The sequence below is a fragment of the Henckelia pumila genome, chromosome 1, assembly GCF_033568475.1.
Source record: "Henckelia pumila isolate YLH828 chromosome 1, ASM3356847v2, whole genome shotgun sequence".
Taxonomy (NCBI): Eukaryota; Viridiplantae; Streptophyta; class Magnoliopsida; order Lamiales; family Gesneriaceae; genus Henckelia; species Henckelia pumila.
This window is the reverse complement of record NC_133120.1, coordinates 106,279,482-106,299,663: the sequence shown is the minus strand read 5'-3', so window position 1 is coordinate 106,299,663 and position 20,182 is coordinate 106,279,482. Positions and strand designations below refer to the sequence as shown.

The window sequence follows — 20,182 nt, the reverse complement described above, 5'->3', positions numbered from 1 at the left end:
TGTACATAAAAAAGAAAAAAAAATAGAAAATAATGCAACTGTGGCATGTGGGTACCACTGAGATGAACAACGATATATACTTCAAAATGCAAGGGTAATTAATTCTTGTAAATTTGGTCATTAATTATTAATTTATACGAAAGTGACCTCATGATATTTATGTCAAACTGATATAAAAGAATCATTTTAGGCTCGTTTGGTACCATTATTAATAATCTATGTATAAAATTATACTGTCTAATCACATTTTTTTTTTCATCATATTATTTATCCATCTATTAACTATAACATCAATCAAATCATTAATTATTTATTTTACATCAATCAAATCATTGAATTAAAATTACTATATTATCCCTTATAAATAATATTATTTATATTTTTTATTATTAAAAAGATAATATGGTAATTTATCATTTTTATATAAAATTTAATCAATCAAATCAAATAAACTATAATATATCAAGCAAATCAAATCAAATCAAATATTTATATAGTATGTGCTATTATAAATATATATGGAGTATTAATTTATTTTATCCCGAGTTTAATGTATCTGTGTACTATGTACATACAATTTGGATGATTAAGGATGAACCTTGGTCTGGTAAAAGAATTGAGTGGGATACTGTTATCTTTACATTAAATGCCCATATTTCTTCCTAGCTATAACACTTTTTATTTTTTCTACAACTAAAATAGATAATCATATTAATGTTTTTAGCAGTCATTGACGGCATTAATTGTCAAATAACAAAAAATATATATAGAGTGGTCCTCGAAATTATTTATTATTTATGTATGTATTTTAGAAAATGGACCCCTACTCTATTTGCCAGTGGACAAAGTCTAAAAATTAAATGAAAGCCCAGAATTAATTTCGAACCAAATAACGGTGACATTGGTAAGTCGAACTTTTTTAAAAAATAAAATAAATGTAATATAATCAGTAAATGTCAATTGGAGCAATCGAATCACATTATGAATTCCAATGTTTTCTCATTTCTGATAATGAATATTAAAAGTGTTCAAATTCAGTTGGCATGCAGGCTGTGAATATTCTCTATTTAGAAGTCTAGTTTTGAACCCTTAATGATCTCCATCTAATTAATACAATATTGTATGGTCCCCCAATCTAACACAATTAAATCCAATTGGCCCTCCATTCAAAATTTTAGTTGAATATAATGGGTAAGAAGAGAAATCTCACATATTAAACCTTGCTGTGGTTTACATAATTTTAAAAATACAAGAATTTTTTTCCTCTCCGGTCCTAATTGTAGTTAATATAAGCTTATCGAATGGCGAGTCAATGTCACAATTAACTGACCTCCAGTAAAAATATATTATATATATATATTGGAAATTTATTCGTACTTCAATTAATTAATACAATATGGTTTACATTCCATGACGTGTTGGGAAGGCTTCTGGACCAATCGATACTGTTAACTTTGAAAAAAAATAAATAAACCATTACAAGAATATTGGAGGACCTAAATGAAAATTTTGGTTTTTAGACAGATTATAATGTGAAAATTAAGTCGGACTTTAATGTATTTCCATTGGCTTTAACTTTTCATTGGTTGTCATTCGTGGATTATGTAGAATCTTTATGCAAAGTCTTATATATCCCTTATTGTGTCAAGTTTGAGAATGACAATCGCACACAATTTGTCCTATTAAAATGTGAATAGAAAACTGTCGTAATCTTGATTCTTGATTCCCACTTCTTTTTCTTGTTTAAAATTGCTGCAGGATATATATGGACCAATGCGAAATTGAAGAATAACAAAATTTCATATAGATTTTAAATTTTGTATATAAACCGAAACCAATTTATAATATCTCATTTCCAAACTACTTAATTTGTTTATGGCCTCATATGTCTCAAATATCCAAAGTCAATTTCGAAATTACAGCATCTTCCAAAAAATAAAAATACAACATACAAACAAAACATTGGTTGAGTCGATGCTACTCGCAGGATAGTGCCCTGCGGGTGACGTGGCGGCTCATGATTGGTTAAAATCAGTGGGTCCCACGTGGGACCCACTTTTTTTGACCAATCATGGGATTACACGTCATCCGCGGAGCAGTGCCCTGCGGGCGGCATGTACTAAACCCAAAACATTAGGTTCTTGATTGGGCCTTTGTTAGTGGACCTTGGGCTTCATAATGCTGATTTACACTAATATCAAATTGACTACAATTCTGTAATGGTAGGGAAGATGATGTGTTCTTAATTGGGCCTTAGTTAGTGAAACCGGGCTTCGCAAATGGGATTTAGATTCATAGAAGAAAACAATAGTCTGGCATGATTGTTGTACTGGAATGTAACATGGACCTTATTTGGTGGACCCAGCCGACCCAAGTGTTGTTATGTTGGACTGGACTATTGAATGGGCCTTCGACTCATGAAATGTCTGAATGCCTGAACAGACAATTAGTGCTCCACTAATTTACTATGATGGATTTTGGTTGGGTATGAGCTGCACTCCATTTTTACAAAATAAAAATAAAAAGCTTGTGATTTGTTTTTTTATTTTAAAAATACATTAGACAGCAGATTAGAGTGGTTTTGAAATTTTTCTTCACACTTTTACCCTCAATATTTTTTTAAAATATAAAGTTACCCTTTAACATTCATTCAAATAAATGGAGAGAGATGTGCTCTTGAATAATGATATCCTTTTTCATTTTATTAAAAAATATTATGAGAAGCACTTATAATCAAGTAATATACATTATAAAAATAAGCTTGTCATTTTTATTTTTAAAACTAGTCACTCTTGATTTTTTTTTTTTATAATTTATAAATTTAATCATTTCTATAAAAGTATAATATTTTGCAGATATTTTTTGAGTGCCGTGAGGTGTGTGGATGGACTCAAACCCTGCTGTTTAAAAGTGGTTAAAATAGTTCAAATCTTTGCCACATGATATGGATATTGGAAGATTTCAGCCACCTGGTGTGCAAAGTCCCAAGATGAATTTGGTGATAGTTTCTCATGGGCTAAATTATCTGAGGAGCAATCTGAAGGGCTAATAGTTTTTCTTTGAATTTGTCAATGAACAGCTTATACTTTCTTCATTATGCATACTGATGCACGGGTTGCTCTTCTTGAAGGCAAAAACATACTAAGCCCAGGGAAGTAAACTACGATTGCAATTTGCAGGATGACTGTACCATTCTATTTTTACACACTTTAAAGATGATGAAATTAAAACCGGCTCGATTATAAATTTGAAGTCTGAACTTGCGTGAAATGCCCGGGATTAAGAGCTTGATAACGCAAAAATTCAGAATGAGACAGATCCAAAAACGAATCAGAATGCAAAGAATATGGATTGTAACCAAGAATTTGAATGCTATAATATTCACAAAGGCTGTATCCACAAGTTAACTGTACTTGAGCTGCCTTCTATATAGGTAGCACGTCCCCATCCATGACTAACATTCTGTATGGCCACACCAAAAAATTGGTGGGAGTAGTTTGAATCGTATGTATTTTCAAAGTGGTTGTAAAATGATTCCTGAGTTATTCGACAACACAGATGGTGCATCATAGGATTACCAAACAATGTAAGTCATGTGATACAAATGGATACTGAAACTTCAGCCAAAAGTATGTAGCAGAAAGAGAAAAGTACATCAACTACAAGGACAAAATCAATCAATGCCGCCTATGACTGGTAATTGGATCCACCTGCACTTGGCTAGTTCCTCACCATTCAGCATTATCAAATATGTGTAATTTCTTTTCAGAAACTAACCAACTTCGAATAGCAGGTGCTCACTGTGTGGCGAAAGAATGGCAAAATCGCTCCGAGTAATGAATAGGGTGAACTCAAACCTTTATCAACATCCATTTCTTTATTTCTTTTTCCAGGCTAAACTCTTAGCTCATCAACCAGTTCCTTTGAGAACTCCATTGGCCAAAAGAAATTTTTCAGCTCAGTTTCAAAAGAAAGGAACTAACTCGAAATCCTCTGTTGAGATCTGACTGTTGCATCTCGAATTCAAGAGTTCTCTACTGAGGCAGTTGTGATGCGCATTTGTCGAGGTCTTTCGGGCTCTCCATTTCGCCTCCAAAAAGCCCTTCTCCACCAAACTTCAAATCCTCTTTGTATATTTGGACAATCATCACCAGCATTAAGAAACCGATTGAACCATGACAGAAAAATCTCTTGCTGCCATGGCATTGGCAAAGTTAATATCGTGTTGCTAAGACCATCTTCGATTAAATGTCGATCAAGACCCTTGGATGCCCTACGCATCCATCCAAAATCATCGTAAAATGGTACCAACCACGTCTGCAAAAGCATGCACCTAACATCTTTCGAGGCTAATAACTGCCCCTTACCGATCCCGACAAAAAGTCTGGCTGTAACTCTGCTAACTTCATATCGGTGAACGACAGGCACTTTTGAGTGAGCCTCGGCTAACTCAGACTGTGATGCCCATGTCTTCAAAAACTCCTCAGCAATCTGCCTATCAATCAATATATCCAAAAGCCAATGCAAATTATCAGCCTGTCTTGCTATCTGGCCTACATTCTGTGTTGCTTCTTCTGCCGCTTTCAGAAAATATTGCCGAAGAAAGTTCAGGCACCCGTCACAAGCCGAGTAAAACGACTCCTTTCTCAAATCTGTGTGGGATGAATTCTCACGAAGCATTTTGGTAACCAAAGTTTTCATCTCTCTCCTAGCTTTCTCGTCTTTTCCTTCAAGAACTACATGCAATAGCTTGAGAAGCACTTCTTCATTATCATTCCCGTATTCCAACCCTGTGCTAACATCGACAGAAACCCTCTTCAAAACTTCCACAGCTCCAACCCCTTCGAGACGAAGCTCTGATAACAAGGAAGCTACCTTCTCTTCTTCATCTTCAGCCCATGGAGCAGCCTCCAAGTACTCCAAGCAAGACAACACGCCAGCATCAAATCCAATTGCTGCTGAGACCTAATTACAAGACATTTGCCATATTTTTACAACATAAGCTTAAGGTTCCAACAACAATCATCCATCTGTTCGCAATTTGAAAAAGCAACAAATGGTGTATCTACTGTGAAACATTGGAATGAAAATAATTGTGAAAAAGGATAATCAAATAAAAGAGTGAGTGAAACTGTAAACAAAGTCTAACCATTTCAAGTCAAAGTTTGTTGGCAAAGTCATCTTGAGAACAAAAAGGACTACTCTAAGAATCTAGATTTTGAAGCATATCCTATTTTTCAAGGACTTGATCCAAAGAAATGAAATTTCTAAAACTCTGAGTCACTTGCTTACTCTTGAGTTCCATTCTTATGACGAGAAAGTAGGCTGGCAAAAATCAAACACAAAAATTATCACTTACCAATCAACATTCATTCCCTAAATTTCAGGTCCACAAGATTAATTCTCCAGTGTTTTATAGGTCAATGTGCAGATGGAAATACAATACTATGCATTGGAAACAAATTAACATGAACAGATCAACAGGATAGACGAAACCCCGGTACCAGTCTACCAGGGAGGATGTGGTCTCTAACTCGTTAACCATTCTACAACTGCTCATGGAATCGAACATACTGGCAAAGACAAACCACCATTGCACAACTACCAGATTCGAGTAAAATTCCAGCCAATTATAGCAACTTCAATATTTATAAACTGCACCATGCTTATGCAGATATCCACAACTTGGTTTACATCTAACACACTTCAAATTCCGAAACGCCAGTTAATGCATCAGTGAAACTCAAATAGGAAAGTAATCTAGCTCTAAGGTCTGGCAAGCTAGTCCATCACAATTTTAAGTTATTGTTTGTTAGCAAACTTGATTGCCACTTAAAACATATCCATCTAATCTTTATTATCCAGCTTATACTTCAACACAGTTCTGCTCATCTCCAATTTTCTATTATGCCATTCACAAGCCTGCATTTCTCTGTTCATTCACTTATTTTTCAATTCTGGATTAACTTTCACCACCTATCACTAGATTTACATATATTTGACAAATATAAAGGTTCAGGCACATAGAAGAAATGCAGATAAGCGATTTCTGCGAGCATGTAAGACTCACCTTGAGAATACCCAATACTCGTGGAACATCTTCCCTCATCAGCTTCTTCCTCAAATCCTTACAATACATTAGCCTAAGACTCTCAATATAAACTTCAATATCATCACAATCCGCTATCTCCACAATGTATGGACCCATACTGCGCTGCTGCTTAACCCACTTCTCATTCAATTTCAAAGCAAAAAATCTGCTATGAGCCACAAGGATCTGTCTATGTACACTCATAGAGACGCTAACCCCATCCTTGGAACTTAAAGTCAGCTTCACATCGCCAGTACCCACATCATTAAACTGGTTTCCGGGGCTCCTCGAAGCCAGAAGATCCAATAAACGCTGATGCATTAGCGCTTGCTTGTCTTGGGGGGGTGGGTTTGCGGAAAGCTTCGAGCTTTGGGGGTTCTCAGCCGGAACGACACCGTTAGGTACAAGGGCTGAGGCTTTGAGGTGGCAATCGGGTTCATTGGACATCATTTCGAAAAGGGTTGGGCTTGAACGGGTTTTATCCACAAACGGAGGGGGTGACATTGGGTTGAGAAGGCCAGCGGTAAGTGCGGAGTTGAATTTACTAAACGATGACGGAAAATTATCAACCGCAGGGTTGGGGCCGCCATTGGCGGTGCTCGTGATGGTATAGGAGTCCATAGTGGAGGGTGAGTGCCGATATTTGAGATCTGTGGGGGAAGAGGGTGGAAAGGGGTAGGACACTAGTGATAACGTAGGCGTGGCTTCAACCGGCGTTGAAGGTGTCGGAAGTGGCGGTTTGGAGGCTGAGCAACACCAAGAATTTCCTGGAGAAACTACAATGGGAGTGTTAAGCTGGCGACTTTGATAATGGTTTTGGGTCGTACAAGGAGTGGCTGTAGATAATGACGGTGTGGAGTCCAAATCGGAAGAAACGGTGGCAGGAGTGGCGGTGATAGTAGTCTCACGGCAGCGGCGGCGCTTGGGTTGGATGGGTTGGGTTTGGACTTTGATATGAGTGGTGGTAGCTGCCATATGATTGTAGTGTCAGCGTGTTTAGCACTTGGGACAGTGTGTGCGGTGTGTGTGTGTTTTTGGGGGTGTTTTTTGTCATTTAGCTTTAGGGCTCCATTGACCTCATCACATATCGCTATGTAGAGACAGAATGGCGATTTATACAAAGACAGAAATGAGGGTATTTTAATTCCAAAAAAAAAAAAAAAAAGAGGGGTAACTGAGTAGTTACAAACGACAATAGAGATAGCAAAATTGATGACTCAATTGAATGGAGAATTAATGAGTTGAGTAAGGGATTTTTAATGTGTATAGAAAGATGTGGTCCTTCAACTTTATCCTTTATTCTTCTTGTAATGATTTATTTTTTTTTTTTTTTTAAAAAAAAAGGTTTTTAGCAGTAAGATGTAATCATAAAGGTGTATTCAAGCAAATTTGATAATAATGTGGAATAGTTTATACAAATGGTTAATGACACAATGCTTCGGTTTGGAATATACGGGAATGTTTCAAGGCTGAAATATAAGTGAAAAACAAGGAATGATGCTTAAATTTATTTGTATCATTCATAATATATTTAAGACGTGTAGAGTACTTTTTTTTTTTACATGGAATTTCAACATGTCATGTTTAGGGGATTCGATTCAGTTCACTAAGAATAAATTTGACTAGGTCAAATAAACTTCTCTTAAATGTCATAGAATTGAGGGTGAATAATTTTTTTTGACAGTTGGAAACTTAATGATAGTATTAATTTTTGTTGCTTAAAGCAGGTGATGATAAAATGAAGTTGTGGTTTAGAGTAGTTGAAAATTAACTTGATTTTGCATATATATCCCTTGAATGACAAGTTTAGATAAAATGGAATTGTAGATCATATGGTTGGTAAATTATTGAGCATTATTAGGTTTTGGTTTGGCTTTGTCAGGAAGCATTGCTGTTCACAAGATTATTAGATACAAAAGGGGACGAAAATTCCCCAAAGGAAATTTGAAAGCCCCACCGATTTGATATGTTTTGAGCATACTTTACGTCTTTTGTTGTTGTCTATGATTATATTTAACAGAGGTGTGCCGATTGCTTTGGGCAATTTTCATATTAAAAAAAAAAAAAAAAAACCTTGTCTCTTTGGCCAAACACTATAGCACAAGAGAACATTACTATAATACTATGGCCAACCAAGGGCGAGGAATATTCTATACTTGGAAGCTAGTGTCTATGTTTCATTGTGTGTTCATTGTCTGTTCGAAATTTTATACCTACTTATAAATATAATCGTTCTTTCCGTTTAACTCATTTAAACTATATTTTTTTATTCGTCTCAAATATATAGGCTAGTTTTCATATTTAATGTTATATGTAAATGTATAGACAAATCTAAAAGAATAGAACGCAAGGAGTACTATTTATTTACCATTATTAACAATGTTTAAGCTTTTATATACTCATGCATACATACATGATCACATAAATATATATATATATACTATCTATAACACACACACATTGCGTATATAACATAATAAATAAATTGCATATGGTGTGTATAGCAAATTTGATTTTACAGCGCTATAATTTATTTTTTTAAAATAGTATGAGGACAAATAATTTTGACTCTAATTGACCTAAACCGACTTCGATCATTTTTATTCTAAAATAAAATATTACTCAAACAAGCTTAGGTGACAAGTGAAATGACTCAGAATTATTCGCACAATTAGTTCTAGTATTTCCGTTTTCATCGATATTATACATGTAATATAATCACTCATAGTGTAATTTGGAAACAAATTGAAATAATTATCATTTGGGTTGTTTTATTTAAAATAATAATAAGTAAAGCAATTACTCTCTGATGTTCCCCGTTTGGTTTCAAAAGTCAGGCTAAAAAAGCACTTTTTTAAGTGCTTTTCATTTAATAAAGTGTTTGGTTGACCATAAAAGTGCTTAAATAAGCACTTTTTTAAGTCAAAATTAGAGCTTTTTCAAAAGCAAAAAATTATAGCTTAAAAAAGTGCTTTTTTTTAAAAATGTCTACCAATTCCAAACGGGGCCAACATGTAACTTATTTGCCTTTTTGAGTTTCAAGCAGGTTAAAATAAAATAACATTTCACTCGAGATGGCTAGTTAATTGATCTTATAGCTTGATTCTTAAAGGCTTAAATCCTGTGTTTTATCGATGAAATTGACATATTCTACCATCAAGTTGTGTAATATCGATCGTTTTAATTCAAATCCCAGCAATGACTTTAGTTATATAGATTCTGTATCTCAAGATTCCACATTAAAATTCCAAAGATCAGTCATCACCCCCAACTGATTTAATGAAATCACTTTTTCTACATGAGTTCGAATCTACATAAAAACAAATCCCCAATGCATTAAAAAAAACAAAATATAATTAAATAAAAAATATAATTAAAATATAACAACATCCACACACCCATGTGCATTAAATAACAAACTCAATACGGCACATGATGCATAAAAGGCATGAATTTAAAGGACCTACATGCACTTTGTTGATGTGAACAAAATATCTATAAATTGATTCTCATTCTAATCTGAGATCAATTCATTCATACTTTCGTCTAAGTCAATATTGTCAATATTAGAGTGCAAATCAGTCAAGCTACTCGTGAGTAGCTCGGTCAAAACTCGTCTCGAGTTCGGTTTGACCAAGCTCGAGCTCGAGTAGCTCGAACATAAATCGAGCTCGAGCTCGAGTATCAAATATGTGTGTTAGAGTAGCTCGCGAGCTACTCGATAATATATATATATATATATATATATATATATATATATATTTTTATTTTTCGAGCTCGAGATCGAGCTCTAGTAACTCGAAATACACGATTCGAGTTCGAGTATGAAATTAGTTACTCGATCGAGCTCGAGCAGACAAATATAAATCGAGCTCGAACTCGAGTAGTACGATACTCGACTTGGTTCGACTCATTTGCACTTCTAGTCAATATTGATGAAGTTTGATCTTTCATACATTGACCATCTATGTTATATATATGAATCATGTTACATGTATCATCCTAAGAATGCGGACCTATATCGCCTAAAAATTTTACTTCGGTATCACATTGTTCGTTGAAACTAGCTAGTGTCTTTTTTCTTGTCTTTTATATAATGTTATAGCGGGACACAATAGTTCCTGAAATTCTCTTTGCACCTTATTAGTTTAATGGACGATATATATGCACATTATTCGCGGAATATTTTTTTTACAAAATTTTCTAAATACCAAAAATTAATATTCACTATACATACTTGCGTAGGCATAATATAACTTGGGTTTGTACACAACAGTAATTAACTGAAGCATCGAAAAATATTGGATGGAAATATCAATGCGACCATAAATGAAGGCGGCAAAGTGAGAAATGGTAGAAATGAACTAATCCCATAATTAATTGCCACCAAAGTTGCAATTGGCGTAGGGCACAAGGCATGCTGAACATTCTCAATTCCATTTATTGCATTGAACCATTCAAAATTCAATAACAGTGGTGCCCAAAATGCAAATTCTCCGTATATATTTAATTGATATGGAGTAGGGCAAAAGGCAAGTTGAAGTACTTTTGTATATACGTAAATATATATATATATTGTTGTGAAAAAATAAAAATTTATGGTAAAAAATAAATACTCCAAAACTCAAAATATATCAAACTCTACACTTTATAATATTTTTCTCTCAACTCAATTGTATTTTTCATCACAAATGAAGACCTATTTATAGATCCACATTTGAGATTAGTCCAAAAATTAATATATCATCATCTACATCATCACACACTAATTTTCAACATTTTATAACTCAATATTCAACATTCAACATTCAACATTCAATATTCAATATTCAACATAATAATAATAATAATATATTTTTCAACACTCCTCCTTGTGATGATGATCGTGATATGATGACTGTATTCATTACGTATTTTATAATGCCTCGTTAAAAATCTTACTAGAAAAAACCCAGTGGGATAAAACCATAGTAAGAAAAAAAGAGTGCAACCACGTAAACTCCCCCTCATGTTAACATGAGTGATTTTTCACATATTTCGTAGATTGCGCATCCCAATGTTATATATATGCTTTCTGAATATCGTCGTGGGAAGTGCCTTTGTGAAGAGATCTGATGAGTTCTCACTTGATTGAATGTAACAGATATCAATATCTTTATTTTTCTCAAACTCTTGAGTGTAGGCAAAGAATTTTGGGGGGATATGTTTGGTTCTGTCACTTTTGATGTATCCTTCTTTCATTTGAGCAATACATGCAGCATTATCTTCATATAGTGTCACAGGCTTCTTGTCTACTGTCAATCCACACGATATTTGAATATGTTTGGTCATTGACTTTAACCATACACATTCACGACTTGCTTCATGTAATGCAATAATCTCAGCGTGATTTGATGAAGTTGTTAAGAGTGTTTGTTTCTGTGAACGCCAAGAAATTGTGGTGCCTCCACGAGTAAATACATATCCGGTTTGGGAACATGCCTTATGTGGATCAGATAAATATCCAGCATCAGCATAACCAATGATACTTTGATTGGTGTCTTTTGAGTACAAAATTCTCAAATCTGTTGTTCCTCGTAGATAACGGAATATATGTTTAATTCCGTTCCAGTGCCTCTTTGTTGGATATGAACTAAATCTTGCCAATAAATTTACATCAAAAGATATATCAGGTCTAGTGCAATTTGCAAGATACATAAGGGCACCAATGACACTTAGATATGGTACTTCTGGACCAAGAATAACTTCATCATCTTCACATGGACGGAATGAATCATTTTCTATGTTTAATGATCTTACAACCATTGGAGTACTTAATGGATTTGATTTATCCATATTAAAATGTTTAAGGATATTTTTTGTATAATTTGTCTGGTGAACAAAAATTCCACATTCTTTTTATTCGATTTGCAAACCCAGACAATACTTAGTTTTTCCAAGATCCTTTATTTCGAATTCTTCCTTCAAGTACATCATAACTTCTTGAATTTCTTTATTCGTTCCAATGATGTTTAAATCATCAACATATACAACAATAATTACACATCCGGATGTTGTTTTCTTGATGAAAACACAAGGACATATTGGATCATTTACATATCCCTTTTTCATAAAGTGTTCACTTAGCCGATTATACCACATTCGGCCGGATTGCTTTAACCCATATAATGATCTTTCAAATTTTACAAAATAAAATTCTCTGGGTTTAGAACTTTGTGCTTCAGACATCTTAGATCCTTCAGGGATTTTCATGTATATATCACTATCAAGTGATCCGTATAAGTAAGCTGTAACAACATCCATAAGACACATTTTCAAATTTTCAGACACTGCCAAACTAATCAAATATCGAAACGTAATTGCATCCATAACAGGAGAATACGTTTCTTCATAATCAATTCCAGGCCTTTGAGAAAAACCTTGTGCAACAAGTCTAGCTTTATATCTGACTATTTCATTTTTCTCATTTCGCTTTCGAATAAAAACTCATTTGTATCCAACAGATTTTACACCTTCAGGTGTGAGGACTATAGGTCCAAAACATTACGTTTATTCAGCGAATCCAATTAAACCTGGATGACATCTTTCCATTTGGCCCAATCATGACGAGTTTTACATTCACCAAAAGATTTTGGTTCATGATCCTCATTTTCATTTATGATGTCACAAGCCACATTATAAGAAAATATCTCATCAATATCTTCTATGTCTTTTCGGTTCCATATTTTTCCAGTATTAATATAATTGATAGAGATTTCAGGATTCTTGTCAGTTTGTGGTTCTGACAGAACACATCATCAGGTGTTTCTTCTGGAACACCATTTTCTATTTTATGATCATCGTGATTCTCTATGCCTTTTATTTTTTGAGTATTTTTATCCTTGGAACCGACTGGCCTTCCACGCTTCAAGCGTTTTATGACATCATGAGTGTCTTCAATTTGTTTCTTTGGAATTTCAATTCGAGCAGGGGCATTTACAGCATGTATATATGATTTTGTTACCCTTTTTGTTTATGCAAATGCATCTGGTATTTGATTTGCAATTCTTTGCAAGTGCACAATTTATTGTACATCTTTCTCACATTGTTTGGTCCTTGAATCCAAATGTAACAATGATGGTACATACCATATGATTTCTTTTTCGATGTGTTTCTTTTCTTTCCATAACATTGGGAAGATTTCTTCATTAAAATGACAATCAGCAAAGCGTGCTGTAAACACATCGCCTGTCTGAGGCTCAAGATATCGAATGATTGATGGACTATCATAACCGATATAAATATCGATTTTTCTTTGAGGACCCATTTTTGATCGTTGAGGTGGTGCAATAGGCACATACACCATACATCCAAAAATTCTCAAATGAGAAATATTTGGTTCTTTACCAAATGCAAGCTGCAATTGGGAGAATTTATGATATGCACTTGGTCTGATGCGAATTAATGTCGCAGCATGTAAAATTGCATGTCCCCATATAGAAATAGGGAGTTTTGTTCTCATAATCATTGGTCTAGCAATCAGTTGTAGACGTTTAATCAATGATTCAGCTAATCCATTCTGTATATGAACATGAGCAACATGATGTTCAACAGTAATTCCCATTGACATACAATAGTCATTGAAAGTTTGGGAAGTAAATTCTCCAGCATTATCAAGTCTTATTTTCTTGATTGTATAATTGGGAAATTGATTCCGCAATTTTATTATTTGAGCCATTAATCTTGCAAATGCCACATTCCGAGTTGACAATAAGCATACATGTGACCATCTGCTAGAGGCATCGATCAATACCATATAATATCGAAATGATCAACATGGTGGATGAATTGGCCCACAAATATCACCCTGAATGCGTTCAAAAAATATGGGTGATTCTGTTTGGATTTTAGCTGGTGATGATCTTATAATAAGTTTTCCAAGAGAACATGCTTTACATTGAAACTTATTATTCTGAAAGATCTTCTGGTCTTTCAATGGATGACCATGCGTATTTTCAATAATTCTTCGCATCATTATTGAACCAGGATGTCCCAATCGATCATGCCAATTTGTTAATATTGAAGAACTATTAACCACCATATTTGATTCGATTGGACTTATATGTGTATAATGCAATCCAGTAGAAAGCATTGATAATTTTTCAACTACATATTTCTTTCCTGATTTATATGTGGTAAGACACATATATTTCTGATTTCCATCAGTTATCGTCTCAGTATCATATCCATGAGAATATATGTCATTAAAACTCAACAAATTTCTTTTCGATTGTGGTGAATATAAAACATCATTTATCAGAAATTTTGTACCATTTGGTAACAAAAATTGTGCTTTACCACAACCTTCAATCAAGTCTACAGGACCTGATATTGTATTCACCATTGTTTTTGTTGGTTTTATTTCCAAAAAATATCTTTCATCTCGCAGAATAGTGTGTGTTGTACCACTATCCGGTATGCAAATTTCCATGATATTATTTTCATGTTTGCTCATAGCATTTTCCATATTAAACTTCACAAAAATGCAATAAAGAAAAATTAAGTACAATACAAATACAAAATATAACATGCTTTATAATACAAGAATGCATGAAAAATATATCATGTTACATTTCAATCCCACCAATATATTAATCAATGTTCTCGAAATCATTTGAAAAATCGGCAGCATTGAAACAAGTTGAACCACTTAAATGGTTACTGTTTTCAACAAAATTGGTCTCTTTTTCTTTCTCCTTTATCGATACTTTAAAGAGCTTGCATAAGTGCTCAAGGGTACGTGACCAATGTCTTGGAGTTCCACATTTATAACAAGCACTCTCATATCTTTTTGAGTGATTTTCATTTTCAGTCGTATTTTCATGCTGCCTTTTTAGTGGGTGATTCGTGACGTTCTTTTGAGATGAGTTATTGAAATAACTATCTCGATTATTTTCATATCCACGGCCATGACCACGACCGCGATAATTTTTTACGTCCACGCCCACTTCCTCGACCTCGTCCACGACCAAAATCTGGTCTATGTCTTTGATTTTGGTTTTCATTTTTCATTACGACATTTGCTTCAGGAAATGCCGTTGATCCAGTGGGTCGGGATTGATGATTTCTTATTAATATTTCGTTGTTCTTTTCCGCCACAAGAAGACATGCAATGAGTTCAGAATATCTCGTAAAATCACGCACTCTATATTGTTGCTGTAGCGTTATATTTGATGCGTGAAAAGTGAAAAATATTTTCTCAAGCATTTCAATCTCTGTGACTTCAAGTCCACAGAATTTTAATTGCGAGACTATTCGATACATCGCAGAATTATAATCACTGACTTTTTTAAAGTCTTGGAATCTCAACGTATTTCATTCATCACGGGCGGTCGAAAGTATCACTTCCCTTATATGCTCAAATATTTCTTTCAACTTTTTCCATAAAATCATTGAGTCTTTTTCTGTGATATACTCACATTTCAACCCTTCATCAAGATGTCGGCGTAAGAAAATCATTGCCTTTGCTTAATCTTGTGAGGTTGATATATTAATTTCTTTGATGGTATTACTTAGACCCAATGACTCAAGATGCATCTCTACATCGAGAGTCCATGACATATAATTCTTTCCAGTGATATTGAGAGCAACGAATTCAATCTTTGCCAAATTTGACATGGTGGTACTAGAAAAATAACAATGCATTTTATTAGTTAATTTTGATTAATATGACAATACAAAATAATGGAAGAACGAAGATTACAAGTGCGTGTACAAATAGAGAAAAAGTATGTGGTGGAAAATCGCTGGTGAGTACAAAACTCGTGAGCATGATGATCATAATCGTTATGAAAAATAGCCTTATAAATGCCATCATCTTCATCTTCGAAAAATCGAGGAGAAATTATTATGAGAGAAAGAATGAATTTTGGTGTGATTGAAAATGAGTTTGAGTGAACATATTTATAGGCAAAAAACTAGTCGTTTTGTTACCGTTTGTGACCGTTGGAGGTAAGAAAAAAAATCGAGTATGTGATGAATAAAAATTCGTGATAATCATGTGATGCATATAATGATAATCATAATTAAATAATTATGTATATCATATCACATTATTATAAGATCGGTGTCGTAGACAGCCTTTTATATAATATTGTGAAAATTATACCAATATAGTTAGTATAAAGTCAGGTATAGTATATCATATCACATTATTATAAGATCGGTGTCATAGACAACCTTTTATATAATAACATGAAATTATACAAATATGATTATATTGTTTAAAAACCTTAGAGACTTTTATACTTGTCGTATCCCTTACTGGGAGTGTGGGATGTCGTCTTAACATCCTCCCAGGATTTATAACAAGTTTTTAAAAAAACTATTTTTTTTCATTTCTGATAATAACATGATATTATATATTAATATATACACAATAAAAATATATAAACAGTAAAATAAAAATTCTTACTTGTTGAATATTTTTGACTTCTTCTTGTATTTTGGAGCGTCGGAAATTATAAAGAACCTTCGAGCGATCGTGCTGATAACGTGTTGTGAAAAAGTAAAAATTTATGGTAAAAAGTAAATACTCCAAAACTCAAAATATATCAAACTCTACACTTTATAATATTTTTCTCTCAACTCAATTGTATTTTTCATCACAAATAAAGACCTATTTATAGATCCATATTTGAGATTAGTCCAAAAATTAATATATCATCATCTACATCATCACACACTAATTTTCAACATTTTACAACTCAATATTCAACCTTCAATATTCAACATAATAATAATAATATATTTTTCAATATATATATATATATATATATATGTTTTGCACATTGATTTATTCAATCGATGTATAATTTTATATATTTGTTGTGTTGGGCATCATGTGATGACGATGGTTCTTCACCTTTTGACTGCTCAAGAATCAAGATGGTTTCTTTTTACTCAACGAACCAAGTCTAGGAATCTTTGACAAGGCTGAATTAAATGTGACACTTTACCTTTTTCTTTTGTTTATGTGACACACCATAGGATTGGAAAGGGTGTATATTTTCTCTTTAAATCCCATGTTTTTTTTTTTGTTTTTAAATTCTCCAATTCAAGTTAAACAATACAACAATTCATTTTGAATTTTTACCTCAACGTAAAATATGTCAAAACGGGTCAGGAGAGGGATGAAATAGACGGTCTGACCCGACCCTACCCGACGTGACGGACTTGCCCTTGACAGTTACATCCACGTTGTCTAGCTTTCAACAAAACAAATTTGCGGCAGCCAAAAATATGTGAAAAGTTTTGGTCTCTGAATTGTTTTTAATAAAATATATGACCTTACTTGGTCGCCGGTCGATATTGTTTTGAAAGATGAGCAAATATAAACGGCCCAGAGTATAAATCCGCACTATAAAAGAAAAACGTAACCAATAAATTACATGATACAAATTGTTTTTGAGTAAAGTTCACAACAGCGATTTCTTGGGTTTGGGTTTCGACGAGCACTTAAATGAGTTAGGTCACAAAACAAACTGGCTAGGCCAAAGATATGGGCTGAAAATCATTCAATTAACAATTTATGGCCCAATGAGAAAGGTACAGGGAATTCAACATATTATGGCCCACAATTTAATTCCATGGTCAAAATCGAGCAGGGGACGAAGATTTGATACAACATTATGATTGTTTATGCCATTCAAACGGGTTTAATATAAATTCTAAGATGAATGAATATATTTATTGTTTTTAATTTCTTCATTGATATTTAACCGTTTTGGCCGTAAAAACTGCACACCTATGCTTGAATGAGAAACCTATGCACAATGTTTTAATTAACCGTGTGAATCTATAATGTTATATAAAAGATGAGCATGCTATAATAACTACCTTGAGGACACCGAAATTACTTATTTCATAATTACCTTTTCTATCAACTACCCACTAAATCCTTTCTACTTCTTCATGTTTTACTTTTTTTAAAAAAATATAAATAAAAAAACTTCTCTTTTACACACTTTGCGTGTGCATTTTTCGCTAATTTATATTATATATATATATATATATATGGTTTACTTTTGGTTACATATGTCAAAACTAGGGGTGATCCCATTTTTAAAAAAATTGCCCGAACCGACCACCCCGCACCGCCCCACATCGTCGTATCTCATTTTTTGAAATAATCGCGGTTTTAAAAAAAATGGAAACCGTCCCGCCGCCATGGTTCGGTTATAATTTTTGGTCCAAACCGCCCCGCACTTCACCGCCGTGTATATTAGTATTTAGCTAGAGTTATATTTATAGCACATTGTATATAATATACACAATAGATTCGATCATATGCCGCCTCCACTCTCTTCTCTCCCAACACTTCTTCAAAAAAAAATTTCCTCTTTCTCTCTTCATAATCTATTTACTACTTTTCTATACAAATATTAATCTTCAACTTTTCCTAAACATATTATAGTTGAGTAACTTTATTTTGTCGCTTGAGTGTTATTTTGTTTAGTGTTATTTAGTTTATTATAGTTTTCATTCATTATTCTAATACTTAGAATAGTTTTATTTTTTTCCATTTTATCTATCATTAAAAAAAACCGCAAACCGACCGCAACCGCCGAAAATCGCGAAAACGATTTTACATATAAAACCGCAATAAAAAAAATAAAATATAACCGAACCGCAATTAGCAATTCGGTTTGAATTTCTTATGAAAAACCGCCAAACCGCACCGTGATCACCCCTAGTCAAAACGGGTGAGTTGGTGTAGGGCTGGGTACGGTACGGTATACCGTACCAAACTACGATATCGAATATCATATCGTACCATACCGGTATGAAGAAATTCATACTTTTCGGTATGCCGAATTTTCGGTATGGAGAATTTTTATACCGGATATCGTACCGAAAATAAAAAAAAATTCGGTATACCGACAAATTTCGGTATATCGTGAAAAATTTTTAAAAAAAAAACATTCGGTAATACTGTACCGAAATTTTCGGTATCCCGATTTTTCGATATATTCGATAAATTTTTCGATATAATATGACGATATTTTCGGTATTCGGTATTTTTTTCCCATTCTTCCCCATCCCTAAATGGGTGGATCGGTTTACAACACGCCAAAATACATCATTTGAAGGGACGACCAGTTATTTGTTCGTGTTGGAAAATTACCGAACATATCTATTTAACGGGGCAATGCGACCTCCCAATATTTAACAATATTTAGTGGGTTGGGTAGACCGACCCGACCCAACGATCACAACCCATTTTAACAGCTATTCTATTCGAAATTGGTCGGAATAATAATCAAATTCTATTCGAAATTATGGAAATCGAGTTCAGCTTTGACATGAAGAAGAACGAGGCATTTGCTTAATTAATACAGGGGAAAATAAATTTTGTTGTATATCAACTTATTCATTTTTTTTTTGTTTTGGTCTATTAACTTTTCAAATTTTAGATTTAATACGCTAATTTTTTATTTTCGGTGAATTTGATCCAACTGCTTATGTGACATCGAGAAATGCTGATATGATATCGAAAAATGATAACATGACACTGAAAAATTATGACGTATCAAACTGCCACATCATCAGTTGTACCATAATCACAAAAAAATTAAGTTAATACATCAAAACCCAAAAAATAAACAAATTAATGAACCAAAAAACATTTTTCCTTAATACAACTTGACTACAAATCAAGTGCAATCAGTTAGTTTATATTTTCCATTATTAAATAATGAAACTAATTAAATATAGGAAAGAAAGGAGTGCTAGTGTATCATCTGTAAAGAGTGGAAACCGTCTGCCGTCACGGTTTTCTTACCCGTTTTTAACATGAGTTATTAAAGTACAAGAAACAAGGGCTGTGCATTTCCCTGCAAGAAGTCACATGAATTTTGAAAATTGATTGTTTTTATTATTATTATTATTTTTAAAAAAATAACTGTACAATTCGTGAAAAATGTTAGGTACAAAATTATAAAAAGATAACCAACATCTCACGTGCCCCAATCTCTGCTGAAATCGTTATCTTTAATTTCATCCATCCCATAAATCTCGCATCGCTTTGGTCCTTTACTTAAGCGGGCCACC

General features: G+C 33.5%; 1 protein-coding gene across 1 annotated transcript; it reads right to left on the bottom strand.

Moving 5' to 3' along the window:
• Nucleotides 1-3,543: 3,543 nt before the first annotated feature.
• On the bottom strand, nucleotides 3,544-7,141 carry LOC140873193 (BTB/POZ domain-containing protein At1g63850). Its single transcript, XM_073276214.1, has 2 exons — nucleotides 6,071-7,141; nucleotides 3,544-4,965 (listed from the first exon to the last, which is right to left on the bottom strand). Exons 1-2 carry the CDS (start codon nucleotides 7,064-7,066, stop codon nucleotides 4,024-4,026), a joined length of 1,938 nt encoding a protein of 645 aa, XP_073132315.1. The 5' UTR covers nucleotides 7,067-7,141; the 3' UTR covers nucleotides 3,544-4,023.
• Between the last annotated feature and the right edge of the window lie 13,041 nt (nucleotides 7,142-20,182).